The 15301-nt window shown below is 39.9% G+C and overlaps 1 protein-coding gene across 1 annotated transcript; it reads left to right on the plus strand.

Moving 5' to 3' along the window:
- Positions 1–5823: 5823 nt before the first annotated feature.
- LOC145449868 (ras-related protein Rab-1A) lies at positions 5824–12093 on the plus strand. Its single transcript, XM_080328313.1, has 7 exons — positions 5824–5926; positions 5985–6057; positions 8005–8100; positions 8318–8413; positions 9433–9564; positions 9638–9770; positions 11194–12093. The coding sequence occupies exons 1-7, from the start codon at positions 5913–5915 to the stop codon at positions 11256–11258; spliced, it is 609 nt and encodes a 202-aa protein (XP_080184439.1). The 5' UTR covers positions 5824–5912; the 3' UTR covers positions 11259–12093.
- Positions 12094–15301: the final 3208 nt, after the last annotated feature.

The following is a 15301-nucleotide window of genomic DNA, read 5'->3' on the forward strand; positions in this document are numbered from 1 at the left end:
AGAATAATTGACGGCGATAAAACTCGACATATGTTTTCCGAAGCCTATCATATTGATGTGCAGGTACCTAACCATAGGGCACCGAATAGTCCTGTCCTTGCAACCAGAATACCGCGATAGAAATGCAACTCGCAAAGGAAGTTATTGCCCCCCTCGCCCCGTGAAAAAGTGAGAATTTGAAATCGCAGGTGACTATCACCAAAAATGTTTTTCTTAGGGTTTGGCATGATGGTAGGCCTACGTGTGAGCAATTCTAAATCTTTTTAACGACAATCTTTACCAGAGATCACGAAATAAAAACGTGCTTCAACGCTTGACCTGCTCGAATCAAACCTGCGACAACCTCATTAATAGTCTGGAGATTGCTCAAAGTTTCATAATTATGTGCCCTAAATTTTCGAAGACGCCACTTGATCATGCATATGCAATATATGCAAGTAAAATATTATTGATAAAATTCATTCATGCGGAACTCATATTTCATAACAATAATATCAGTGATTTGCACTCGTTCGTGAATTGGTCGCTTAATAGGCCTACCTGACTTGATTCGGTACGGAAAGGTTGTGAGAGTTTATGAATTGTATGAATATAGGGTGCAGTGATCAAATCGCCCATTGAAGGATGGACAGAGGTCGACCTGGGCCGAGTTTCCCTGAGCTAGTAATAAACCCACACCCCGCCATTTTTCTGGCTATACGCCCATGCTCGAGGCTTCCAGCCTTTCTATGGCAGCGGCCCAGGTGAGTATCCGATATAAAACTGTTCATTGGCCTCTAAATTTGCTAATCTGATCACTAAAAAGGGGCAGCACCTTCGCGAACCCCATATTGAAAACCACTGCTGTATACCAGAAAATATCTGTGGTCTGCAGAGAACAATGTCATTACCTAGTAGTGGACCATGCATGACCCATTGGTTTAGAAGCTGTAGAATAGACCAAATGACTTTGTAAGGCCGGAAATAATTTCGCTGATAAAACCGAATGCGCAGCAGGGGAGTAGTGTGCAGGATATAGCCATGTCTGGGGTGTATATTGGTAGGATTTTTTTTTCATTTTGGCCTGAGATATGTTGGAGCCGGATGCATAGCCTACTTTGTTTGATTTAATACGGCCGGAGCCGGATCGGAGCCGGATTACATTTTAAGAAACATGATCGGAGTCGGAGTTGATCTGCCTTGCGCTACTTCTTACATTCGTTATTTTGAATGCCTTGCTATTATGAAAAATTATCACGACTGTCGAGAATACAGCTTTCTCCTTTTTCGCAGAGCACCTCAACCTTGTGACTTTCGAAATAAATAATAGCAATGACGCGTGAGCGTCAGCAGATTTCGTGAAGCTTTACCAAATCACTCTATAGCGCGACCCAGGGGTCAGTTGGTGAACCTTAGCTTCCCTACTGTAGATGGCAATTCTTTCATCACGAAACGTCATCCTGTCGTACGTATGATATAAAGCAAAATTAGAAAGAACAGTTTCTTCTATTATTTCATAAATGCAGCGTCTTAAATCATCACATGACCTTTTTGTTACTTTATTCTTGCCACGTCTTTTTAATGACGTCATCCACACAAGAAGAAAGAGGTTCAGCCTACTTCCTCTGCTGAGTCCGTTGGCGTTGCGAAAGTTTTGTCGCATGACTGAGGGCGTTTCGTCTTGCCTTTATTCTATGGCAGATTGCCTGATATTGAATAGACTGTGTAAGATAGTCAGCAGTTACACCGGCTTTACGATGTATTGCGAGATACGTGTGTGTTTGCGAAACTTGGCCCCTTGATCAGCCGTGGAATTTGTTGGTTAACTTCTACGCCTCGAGGCCTCTGGCATTTTCCATTTTCCAACCCAGTATCAGTATCAGTATGACCTGGTGAAGATAGTTGATTGAAGTTCCACGTCTCATATTCCACGACATTTGTGATGGTCTTATGGACACGTCTTTCCCGATTGTAATGACTATAAAAGAACATATCCATGCCATGAATATACGGTACTGGATTTAATTTGACCATATTGGTTTTGAGGATTGGTGGGCTTACCCTAGTTCAGTGACAGGCTGGTACTTTGATGGTTACCGGTACTGGTGTGACTGTGATCTATTGTGGATTTGATGTGTGATGGGCATGGCTGCAGCCAGACTGTAATAGTGGTTGTTTTCGGCAATAAGTTGTGCGTGACAGAAGGATTTCTTCCATGAATAATTAGTGAATTAAATAGAAAGTTGCGCGTGACGTTTGCCACCAATTCCACTCTGGGGCTGGAGTGGTTGATATGCATTATGCAAGCCAAGCTTATTGCTATACATTTGCTCTACAAATTTACACGAGCGAGATAGTGTAATGGTTATGCGTCCGGCTTCTCGAGCGGTAGGTCGTGGGTTCGATCCCCGGCCGGGTCATACCAAAGACTCGAAAAATGGTATCCGCAGCTATCCTGCTAGGTGCTCAGCAATCACGGATAGCATGAAGGAGAAAAAAAAACATGGGCGCAGACTAGATGACCTCATGGGGCCGTATCGCAACTCCGTCGCCAAAGCATCTCGATGGTGCAGGCGAGAAAGAATATCATATCTCTCTCTCTCTCTCTCACCCTAATTTGCAACAGTTGTTGCACTGGTTGTTCAGTCTAGCCTGAAATGGAATGTTCAATTGTAGCATCCTTATTCGGTGCAAGAAACCCTTCTTTGACGTACAATTCATTTAGAAAAACACAAACAGGCATGACACGTTTGTAGTCTGCAGTCGGGATAGTATATTTGTGAATTGTAGACCAAGTCATATATAAGTTTGGCTTGCTGTGAGTTTTGAATCCCCATAAAAATATTCTAATATGAGCTTTCGGACAGTTCAATTTTGTTGTATACGTATATTAGGGCTGTTCAAAAATAACCTTTTTTCCTGAATCTTGCGGGTTACTTGATTAAATCGTTAGGTTGCCTTCAAAAATGACGCACACCAAATTTGAATTCCTTCCAACCAATATTCGCGGATTTCGTAGAGTTTGAAAATTTAGAATTTGCCTAGAATTGCAAAAAAAAATTTTTTTCAAATTTTTCTGCCAGCCCTATAAAATTGTTGCGCTGTCTTCAAAAACGATGCAAAACAAATTTGACTCAATTCGAAGCCGTAGAAGTGGAGTTATTTAGGTTTTTCTTTGATAATTTTGGGATTATCCTTGATTGGTGGATCATCCCAGAATTATCATCAAAAAACTTGAATAACTCGGCTTCTGCAGCTTGGAATTGAGTCAAATTTGTTTTGCATCGTTTTTGAAGACAGTGCAACAATTTCATAAGGTTGGAAGGAAAATTGGAAAAAAAATTTTTTTTGCATTTTTAGGCAAATTTAAAATTTTTCAACTGTACGAAATCCGCGAATATTGGTTGGAATGAATTCAAATTTGATGTGCGTCATTTTTTAAGGCAACCTAACGATTTAATCAAGTAACCCACAAGATCACGGAAAAAAGGTTATTTTTGAACAGCCCTAATGTATATATACGAGTTGAAACTGTAATGACTTAGATGACAATGATATTGTAAAACCATGGCGGGCAAATTCTCCAGTCGTCATACCCTGTATGGAATTGGTGTCCTATGCTGATATTGTTTTATTTTTTAAATTTTTTTTTCATTGAATTACTTTAACTTGGAAAATAATCGCTGCTCACCTGTTATATTCTAGGCAAAACGTACCGAGATTCCAGTATGACTAATACCTAATATGGGAACGAAATACTTGGTGGGACTGATTTCTGAATCAATACCTTCAACGCGTATTTATCCACCTAGGAATAAAACTTAATATATTAACTTTAATTTTTAGGCATACCCCAAAACAGTATATATTTATTGAATTTGTTACTTTAACAGCTGGTAAGGGAAATGAGACATCTGTGGTCGGTCAAAGTTGTCGTAAAGTTCTTTGAACTCTTGCTGCATGTCGGACGTAAGCCTTTGTTAAAAGCTCCACATGAACTTTTGTCTTGTTGAATGTTCTTCGTCGAAAATGTTTGTTCGCAAATGTATGTAGACCCTAACAGAACGAGTAGTTTTGTGGTCATCTTTCTCAGGTTTGCCACATTATTATGTGAGACACTCTGCGGGCCGCTCAAATCGTGTCGCGGTCCATATGTTCCCCCGCCCCTGTTCTATAACCTTAATCGTGCAGTGTTTTCTAACTATAGAAAAAATGAGAAGAAAATATTTTTCCTGGCATGTCCTTTTTTCACTTGAACCAAATTTTGTAATTGTAAATTCTTTGTATAGGCCTAGACTATATATTAGGGTGGTTCAAAAATAACCTTTTCTCCTGAATCTTGCAGGTTACTTGATTAAATCGTTAGGTTGCCTTAAAAAACGACGCACACCAAATTTGAATTCATTCCAACCAATATTCGCGGATTTCGTAGAGTTTGAAAATTTTGAATTTGCCTAAAAATGCAAAAATAAAATTTTTTCAAATTTTTCTGCCAACCCCATGAAATTGTTGCGCTGTCTTCGAAAACGATGCAAAACAAATTTGACTCAATTCGAAGCCGTAGAAGTGGAGTTATTTCAGTTTTTCTTTGATAATTCTGGGATTATCCTTGATTGGTGGATCATCTCAGAATTATCATCAAAAAACTTGAATAACTCCGCTTCTGCAGCTTGGAATTGAGTCAAATTTGTTTTCCATCGTTTTTGAAGACAGCGCAACAATTTCATAAGGTTGGAAGGAAAATTTGAAAAAATTTTTTTTTTGCATTTTTAGGCAAATTCAAAATTTTCAAACTCTACGAAATCCGCGAATATTGGTTGGAATGAATTCAAATTTGGTGTGCGTCGTTTTTTAAGGCAACCTAACGATTTAATCAAGTAACCTGCAAGATTCAGGAAAAAAGGTTATTTTTGAACCACCCTACTATATATATATCAAAGTCAGATGCGCAAGTCGTTTTTCATTCTTCGTTGAACCCAACATGATTTTGGGGCATTCAATCTCATTTAGTTCAGTCCCTAATAAAAAGATCTTTACATGTATAGGAGAAGAATTCACAATATCAAATTGATTGATTTAGGAAGCTTGCTTAAATGGTCTAGATGCGACCTTGTAAACTTATCCATTTTACATGCTATGTGTTAGCTAGGAACTAAATTGTTTACCAGTATGAATTGATTGCGCTAATGTATGATAAATAGCGATCTAGGCATTTTTAACCGGGATATATTCTATCAGACATGTATTCAGCCAGCTATCCGTTGCATTCTTGAGAAGAATATTTATATAAATTTGAACTTGGTATGGCTGGTAGCCTATGTGTTATCCATTTGTCTTCGGATGGAGTGTATGGTAGCTCATGTTAACTGGATTTTTTTTTACTCTTATGTCATATTGTTATAGCGAGCAGCGCAGACATGAAAAGTGCAGAATCATTGAAAATATAACGTGCATTATAGGCTCCGTACGTTTGCCAAACGTTTGCTATTTAGAATTGTGGTGACCAGGTCACGGGGTCACAAGTCGATTCTGTTTTTATAGTTTTGACTCGAATGATGTAGAATCATTTTCAATTCACCACCGAGTCAAGTCAAGGTTCGAGTCTAAGCGTTGAGACTCGAGTTAGAGTTCAAGTCTTGTTAAACTCACCTTTCTACAACTTTGTTTGAGTTATCTTGAATGCCTGGTATTTGTAATATACGGTAGTAACTTTGATCACTTTACACAAGTTTCTGACCCTATTTTACAACCAGTACCCTACTGATGGATGAAATACCAATAATGTGTCAGCTTACTAGACCTGATTATTAACTGATCTTTTTCATCCATCTGTATCTGTTCTATAGATTTTTATCTTATCTTGAAATATATATTGTATTTGAAAGATTGAAGCCTTTGTACATTGTCGTGTCATAAATTAAAGAAGTGAAAAGATGAATCCGGAATAGTAAGTTGGCCCTGTTTGTGTTTGATTTTTTTATTATAAAACTGTGTCTTTTTATCAGTGATTACCTTTTTAAACTTCTGTTGATTGGAGACTCGGGTGTCGGAAAATCCTGTCTTCTTTTGCGTTTCGCGGTAAGTAGATGAACTTGCTTAACTGTTCCTGTTAAACTGTATTACTGTATCTGTTTTTCTGTAGTAGAACTTGTGGCATGATTACTTGGAGATTAAATGATTCTTTGTGTGTTTCATGCTTCAAATTGTCCATTCTTTTGGCTAGTTGTCTTAATACTTGGGATTTGTCGGATTTCTCTTTAATAAATCTTGAATAAGCCCGTGTTTTCAAGGATTTAGTTTTGTGATTACTTAATTTTAGGGTAAGTGAGGTCGTAGTGACACACTTTTGAAATTATGTTTCTAGTTCTGTGCAAGCAACTGATGAGTTCCGATTATATTTCTTCTACGTGTTATGCACTGAGATCAACGATGTAGACTTAGTCTCGGTGTCGTTGCTTGGGTGACATCGGTGAAATGTAGATTCCCAGCAAAGATGACTTTGAAATATATGAAATGCTTCTACATATTTTGCGATATAGTGTACCTCACGCAACAGATACCGACATTCTATATTAATTGAATTCTTGTCACACGGTGGGAGCTTTGCAAGGTGGTGATAAATTTACTGCACACGAAATCGTGAAGTGTCTTGTCGTGCAGAAGCACCTGTCCCGTCGTGTAATGAGCTCTCGTGTTATCAAGGTAATCGATCGATGGTGAATCATTAAATGTAATCAATACACCAATACCCACCTTTTGATGACTGCCAATGTACAACATTTTCCTGCTTCGTGATCCTAACAGAGTGCTGAGTCAGTACTGGTGGAGTTCACTGTTCATGCAGTAAAAAGCAATACTCGAGGGGTTGTCATACCAAAGAATCTTAAAGATAGGTTTCGTAGAGCCGGGACAAAGTTTAGAGTACTGGAGTCGGGGGAGATTATTTTTTCGGGTGCTGAAATTGTATGCTTCTTGCCACTGAAAAGTTCATTTATCAGCGCAAAAATCGGTTTCTATAGTATTTTCCACAGTGGAAGCCTTGAAACCTCGATCGGTTGTATCACAGCATGCGAGGCATGTCGAACAAATCCACGGATATTAGTGGAAATGACATATCTGTGAAATCGTGATCATTCTACAGAATGGTCGTTGTGGTTTGTAATAGGTATGGTCAAAAACTGACCAAATTATCTTGAATGTGATGTAAAACTGGCATTGTATTCTTTGTGGTCGCATAAAAGGTAGATATTTGAACTTTCCACAACATTCATACTGAAATGTTATCTCATCACGAGTGGTGGTACTCAAATATTCGACTCCCAAAGCTTGATGTGCACGATCACTCCGGTACTCGCTTCAACTCACCCCTAATATTGTGCACACTTTGATGTTGATCCCTGTACCCAATGTTTTTGTGTGGAGATAGCTGTGTAGATGTGATTTTTCTGAGTCTGCATTGAGTGACCACAGTTTTTATCCTAATCGAATGAGTTTGTCTTGGACGAGACTACACAGTACACACCTCTCGACAATTTCTGCGAACTGCTCATACTGCAACCTTTTAAATCATGCGTTGTAGCTATTCTTATGGAAGCAGTCCATGTAAATTGAATTCCAAAGTTGTTCGTGAATAATCCGCTGGTGCTTTAGGCCTTGTGATCAATTGTATTGATTTCACATTGAAGTGAAGGGCAGTTTGATTTCCGATTGCCTACCCTGAAGCTCGATTTCGCCTTGCCGTATTGCACGCTGTTTGAACTTGGTGTCATTGCAGAGGTATCCCTCCTATCGTTGTTGGTTGAATATTACTTCATGAGTTCGCTAAAGAGTGTTGCAATGTGTTGTGTTTGCTTTCTAGCGTGCCAGTGCGTTAGAGTGTGTTCAATGCACAGTGCACACACTAACTTGCGGTGTTTAGCCAAGAGAAATCTTTGTTAGAGCTACATACCAAAATGCCAAATTTTTTGCTTCTTTAAAATTTCAACACTGATATCTCTATGCAGCTCACAATTCCTGTTTTTATAGGATGACACATATACGGAGAGCTATATCAGTACCATTGGGGTTGATTTCAAAATCCGAACAATTGAACTTGATGGGAAAACGATAAAGCTTCAAATTGTAAGTTTCAGTGTGTAACTGATCAAACTTCTGTGACAATTGTGTTAATAATTTAATATACAATACTCTGTGCTGAGTGATGTTGAATTTTCTTGCTAGTGTTAGGTGTTAGGCCATACTTGACAGCACTGATACGTTGATGACAGCGGTTTGCTAGTTCAATCATTATTCGCAAACTTTGATGATTTCGATATATAAGTTTAATTTCATTCAACAGTGGGATACCGCTGGTCAAGAAAGGTTTCGTACGATTACTTCAAGTTATTATCGGGGAGCTCATGGTATCATTGTGGTGTACGATGTTACAGATCAGGTTGGTGTCGTTTTATCAATCGATTTGTGTCAATTAGCAAAAATTTGTGACCAATATCAAGGAAATGCAATTACTGGTATGTGGGTTGCGAAGAAATTTCTTATGCCAATCATTATGTTTTATCTGGACTTTGACCTGTTTACTATGATCTGTGTTGTGTTAGTTGTCCGGCTAAATATATGTGTAGTTTCTGAACAAAGGCGTTATTTCTGTTATGTAATCCAGAGAATTGGGAACCTGAGTTATGCATGGTATTTTGGTATTTTATTATCTAGGCTGGTCAACATGTTAAGGTACTACACTTGTTTATACAATATACATGCATCGGGAACATTTGTTGAGCAGTCTGTAGTAACAATGTCTTGATGAAATTCTCCTTCATCAATGCCTCGTCCCATGTGATAACATATGGTGAATGAAATCGATGAGATTTATTCCGTCCCTTTTCGCCCTCAATATGCTGCTTTCAAATGAAAATTATTCAGTGCAGGATAGGCTTATTCATCCTTGACACAGTTAGCTTCTGTGTCTTAAAGTTGACAAATACAACAAACACTCTCTTAATGAAGACAATGGCTGTGCGAACCTGATAGACTTGCTTACAATGATGGCGTCATGTGGTTGACTGTAGTTTTTTTTACATTATGCTAGGGTAGGAAGCCCTATGTTAACACTGTTATGTTACTATGTCACTATGTGGTCAATTGTAATGGGTCATTAATGCCTTCCTGCCCCATGCACATCTCTGTAGTAGGACAAGTGTTTATTGTGATTTTGATTTCCTAGCATGCTATTTGGCTATGTGGCATATTTGCTTCGACTACCTTCTCAACCCATTAGCAATTGTCTGCTAGCTCTTTTGGTATTTGGGTTAGTTCTGGGAATGTTGAGGTTGATAGTGTTACAGCAGTGATGTTCCTACTACTCCCTCAGTGAGAATATTATTTTCCATGTGCTCTTACAAGCATTACAAGACTTGGTTATGATTATTCACACATTTATATCTTCTTTCTGTCAAGGAATCATTCACCAACGTCAAGCAATGGCTTCAAGAAATCGATAGATATGCAAGTGAAAATGTAAACAAGTTACTTGTAGGAAACAAATGCGATCTTACCACTAAGAAAGTCGTAGACTACACAACCGCTCAGGTATTGGTTGTTTTTGTGGTTTTGTTCTTCGGTAGAATTTTAAAACATATGTTGTTTTATTTGCTCTCGGCAGGAATATGCAGAAAGTTTGAAAATTCCATTCCTCGAAACGAGCGCGAAGAACGCCACCAATGTCGAACAAGCTTTCATGACAATGGCGGCCGAAATTAAGAACAGAATGGGCCCTGGCACGGCGGCATCGCCGGGTATGTGTGAATTTTTTTCTCTGTGCAGTGCAAACCTGGTTCTGAAAATAGCACGGGTTCTAACCAAACTGTGTGTAAGTGTATGCAGATTCGGACCATTGTGAAGGTGTCTAAACTTGTCGGGTCTATAGTCATGGATGTCCTGTGACGCTTCATTCCGGGCCTGTCTGTAGACTGCCAGAAATAGGTTACGTTGCAGGTCATCAGTATGCTTGGATAATGCTACACACTTTTATAATGTAGGCCTACTCGCTGTCCTTGAACACCCTGTAGCAGACTGGCAATGCAGGCTGTTACAATATTGATTCGATTCCATAAGTGGGTCGGACAAAACTGAATACCTGAGTGGTTCGATTCTGAATCTATTATCTCATTATGACAGCATAACGTTGTGAAAGATGTGGGGAGTTCGCATGTGCTTTTTATGATACCAGAAAAATATACTGTCATATCTTCATCACATAAAGATGGTGTGGTATATTTTTTGGCATTGCCTATTTGTTTCATCGCACTTTGTTACAATGCTTCGAGTTGATCACGACTTCGCCGATCCTTCATTTGCAACAAAGTGGTAACCTTGTACTACATGTTTTGTATGAGGTTTACAGCCTCTACAGTGTAAAATGGTATCGAAACTATATTTTCCGTTGCTAAATCAAGTCTTGGTGGCCAGGAGCGCATAATTTCAGTACTTGGAATTGAATCGTCTTTCACTACTCGTGTCACGATTGTTTGGTGACTCGACCTGACTCGCGTCATTTTTTCAAATGCGTAAAATGACTCGACTCCTGGCAATTTGTGTATCAACTCGACTTGTACGCGAGTCATTCTGCGTGACTCGAACCAAGTCGTATGACTTGAGACTAGGACGGCTAAGACAGACACTTCATTGTAACTTCGAAGAATAGTAAAGGTACCACATTTGATATTTCGTCTATCAGTCCTGATACTTTGAAATTAGGACCAGAAACCGTTAACACTGAGGAAAAGTACTATATTATGAATGCGAGCCATTCTATATCCTTCGAGCATAATTGAAAAAAGGGGATTTAACCGGATTGAACTGAACTGAACAGTGAACATAATGACTTGGACTCAGACTCGAGTCACAACACTATGACTCGGACTCAAACCTCTACTCACTGACTCGAGTCAATAATATAAAAGCGACATTGACTTGTGACTCGGAACCTTGTGACTTGATTACAACCCTGGATTCAATAGCCTGACTTTATGTGTGAAAGCGACTCTCGTATTAAAGCTAAATTTCAATGTCTTGCTAGTTGGAACAAATGACTTATTCTTTGTCACAATCGTGAAATAACCCACTGCTTCCACCGTGTTAGAATATAATCGTCACTCACAAACTTGTGAATTCTCCACGTTTCCAACTTTCTCTCATAATCGCGACGTTACTTTTCAGGCCAAACCAACAAGGTCGATATTTCTAGCAAACCGGTCGATCAGAAGGGAGGTGGCTGCTGCTAAGGACTCTTTGACTCGCGGTAACAGGAACGTACATTCACTCGGTTTTTTTCATGAAACGATGATCGCTATTGACTCTTTCATTACTCCTTGTCGTGGACGCGTCGCCGCCGAGGCTTAGTGCAAGAACTCGAACACGAAATTAGATGTTGAAAATGTGTAAAGATGAAAAATGTAAATCTAACGCGGGATACTTTGTCGCTTTTCGGCGAATGTTGTTTGTCGCAATGATCATTCTTTGACTTTCTTTCCGAGTATTCCCAGATCATCGCTACGCATCCATGCCCTCTCCCTGTCGTTTGATTTCTCACTTCAACACATCCAATGTTACGCTAGGTAATAAAATCAAGATAACGATGGTAGTGAATTGCGTGATTTTGATATATATTATATATGTTAACTATTTACCAACGCGGAGATCTAGGATGTAGGCCTCATTTCATTTTTTGTCATTTCTCTTGGAAACGGTTGTGTTCCCCCCTTCCCACCCTCTTGCGGTCTTGACTTCACCGTTAGCCTGGTATTGCAATCTTTCTCGGTCCCCTTGTCACGTTGGCCCGTCTCTGTGGGTGACTCTTTATTTATCTATTGTCGTGTGTTAATGTATTGGAGGCGTGTAAGCCGTTGATATCGGAGGGACCTATTCGCACGTCCTGGACGGTGTTTGAGTTGTCGCCACCCGGATAGCGCAAAATGTCTTGTGTTATTAGATTCGAGCTTTCGTTGTGGCTTTAATAATTTTCGAAAATGTTATAATCGATCTGTAACACGAGTGGGTCGAAATTGGACACTGAAGATCTTGAGAATATATCGCTATTGTAATAAAATTGTACATAAAGTCTGTTTCGACTTGGGTGGAGTCTGTGCGTATTTACTGAGGGATGCAAGTGACTGCAAGAAAAAATAGCGTATTTATTGCCGATGCAAGTGAGTTTGAGGCGAAATAGCAGAAGATGGAGGTGCATGTCTCTTAGCCAACCTTGCAATATAGCAATGCAGTTGGTGTTCTCGCAGGCTGCAGTTATCCTTACATCTAAGCTGCTTCCATGCCACTTTCTGCTTACGGATGCTGAGAAATGGTACAGCAGCGCTACGGCCGTCAGTTGGAACCAGATCGTCGTAATGAACTAGGAGTTCATGGGGATGGTAGCAGTCATGTGGAAGGACGCCCGTCGCCAAAATATGAATGTAGCAACTGAAATAGTCTGAAGATGCATAGATATCTGTAGACGGCTCTCCACCGCCCAAATTAAATCAGCCATAAGAATCATGAGCAGAAATACCCAGTAGATTCTTGTCCTCCGATGTTTTGTAGCTTACGAAGGTGTTTCTGTTGCTGTCAAAAAGAGGTCTTTGCAGCTCAAATAACCATAGAGACAATCAGAACGAAGGGCGCACAGTAAAAAAATACATCACTAGTTCCCAGTACCTGCTACGGAAATACTGGTGTTGTTATTTCAAGGTCCATAAAATAATTTAACAGACACTTCCTTCAGTTAATGCAGTTTAAATGTTTCCTGGGCTGGATTATGACGAGGGGCAGCTCTTAAATAGAATCCCTGCATTATATCGATGACAACAGCGATTTGCGTCGTTTTATTACACTGGAGTTTCTGACTTATCGACCTCAGAAGCTCCCCATGCCGTTCAATGTGGTCAACGACGCTCGCAATCTTGGACCACCCTGACAGATAGGGTAAAATATAATGTATATCCAATGCATGTACTGCACATTGCACAATGATATATATTAATCTTTAGTCAGAGGCAGGGCCGTAACAGCACTTCGTCAGCCCCCCAAAAAAAACTTTGGTCTTGGGCCCCAATAGGGTTATAGACCGAACTTCTGGGGGGCTTCGCCCCCCAGACCACCCTCCGGCGATACACTCTTTACCGCTATTCATTACATTCATTGGGAGTTTGTTTAGTGAATCAGCTTTTGTCGCCTAAGCGCGCGAAGCGCGGGGAATTTCTAGAATTAATGATTTCGTCGGTAAGTATGATCGGGAATTGCATATTTTGTTATCGAATTTTATCTTCTATCTGCTCACGTAATCAGATTTGCTGTTAGAGCTGAGTGAGATGTGTTTGAAAAGGTAGAACCACTCCATAATATTTAAACATCTTCGGGCGTATACCCGTTGGTAGGAACGAAACAGCAACTCGTCAGATCCCCAAAAACGTGGGCCTTGGGCTCCCATACGGCGATAAAACGACCCCCCAATCACGTTGTTCGCGTTTGTCACGAAATTATCTGTACTGTATTGTGAGCCAGCGCTAGGCGCGAAAATTTTCGATAATTTATGATAAAATCGGTCAATCAGATCGGCGATTGCATATAGGCTATCTATCAATTTATTGTTCTCTCTACTAACGTAATTAGATATACCGGTAGAGCTGAGTGAAGTGTCTTGAAAACGAGAGGGCCCGTAAATAATGATTAAACATCTTCGCAGTGTTGGGATGACTCGAGTCATGACTTGACTCGAGTCAGACTCGAGTCACCTTTTTCTAATGACTTGACTTGACTCGAGTCACTTTGCTAAAATGACTTGACTTGACTTGACTCGGCGTATCAGAAATATGGATTGACTCGTGACTCGGTGCAAAATTCACGAGTCATTTTCAAGTCATCAAGTAATCGATGTCGATAAAAATCACTGAATCTTACATATGTTCGGATTGTTCGCGAAACGCTGGTGTAACCGTGAGAGCGACCAATCATTTTATGATCGTGCGTTTTACTGAGTTCCATTGTTCCCTCGCATATAAATTGATCGCAAACGAAGTGATCGAAGCTTACAGCTTACGTTGTCGTAAACTAGTATAGTAAAGGAATTAATCTCTGTTTTTACCTTATAACCAAACTTCTTGTTTTATTGAAATTGAATTCAAGTATAGTTTATACTGTCCTCAGTCATTGGCGCAGAGTCGAAATGTATCATATCGATTTGCAAATGGGTAATGTATTGCTTCCAATCAATTCGCATCTATTCTCTATTTTGGCTGTTAACTACAAACTGTGCTTTAGCAGTTCTACGTATATGTGAGCGATACAGCGCCTTCTTGCGTATATATTTAACGCTATATGCGTTCGTCGGTTCCAAATCAATGACCACCCAATCTGTATTTCAGACAGCTAGCAATATGCAATGACGTTATCATGCCCCATACTTCGAAAAGGCAACTTGACTTGAATTTTGACTTGACTCGTGACTTGACTTGACTTGACTAGACTCGACTTGACTCGAGTCACCTCGAAAATCGAGTGACTTGACTTGACTCGAGTCACCTTTGAAAATCGATTGACTTGACTTGACTCGAGTCAAAATGTGCAATGACTCGAAATGACTCGTGACTCGAAGTTAGTGACTTGATCCCAACACTGCATCTTCGGGCGGGCGGACCCGATGATATGACTTCGTTACATGATGTTATTTCGTGACTTCCAGTCTGCTATATCAAAAAATATCGAATCGCCCAAACTTAGGCTTCTAAACTAAGAGACGCACACGATTTCAAAATTGGTATTTCTTCACTGGCATAAAATTTTTCCCAGCGGGATGGTATTTGTCTTGTGAGGTTCAGATTGCAAAGACAGGAACCTTCGGTGCCAGTCATTTAGACACCTATGGACAATCAAACCTATATGTAGGCTATTTTGTATATAAAACGAAGTCTTCGGTCTGCATAAGGGCATAGACATTTTCGGCCAAGCTTTTCTCGCTGCCGATCGTTCTGGCACACTGCTTGGAGTCGCATGTTATATGGCCTAAAACTTGATTGTATGTCTTGGTGGGTCGTGGTGCGGTAATGGCCCAATACCCAATAATATAGAGAAATGGCTACTTGGAATTCGCGCGCAGCGCGAAAAATTTAAAAATAAATTGCAAAAATTTTCAAAAAATACTTTATGATTTATGCTAATCCACGAAATAATTTTGGGCCCCCTTCGAGCTCGGTCCCCCCAATTGGGGGGTTTGGGGTGCGACAGTTACGGTTCTGGTCAGAGGCAGGGTTGTAATGACTCGAGTAGCAATTGTTGG

The sequence above is a fragment of the Botryllus schlosseri genome, chromosome 11 (genome assembly GCF_051294905.1).
Source record: "Botryllus schlosseri isolate E-star chromosome 11, Bs_hap1, whole genome shotgun sequence".
NCBI classification, from domain to species: Eukaryota; Metazoa; Chordata; class Ascidiacea; order Stolidobranchia; family Styelidae; genus Botryllus; species Botryllus schlosseri.

Bases quoted from the DNA above. Each gene is read 5' to 3' on its own strand.
- LOC145449868 (XM_080328313.1), top strand. The intron at 6,058-8,004 runs GTAAGTAGATGA...CTGTTTTTATAG, and splicing joins GTCTTCTTTTGCGTTTCGCG to GATGACACATATACGGAGAG. The intron at 8,414-9,432 runs GTTGGTGTCGTT...CTTTCTGTCAAG, and splicing joins TGTACGATGTTACAGATCAG to GAATCATTCACCAACGTCAA.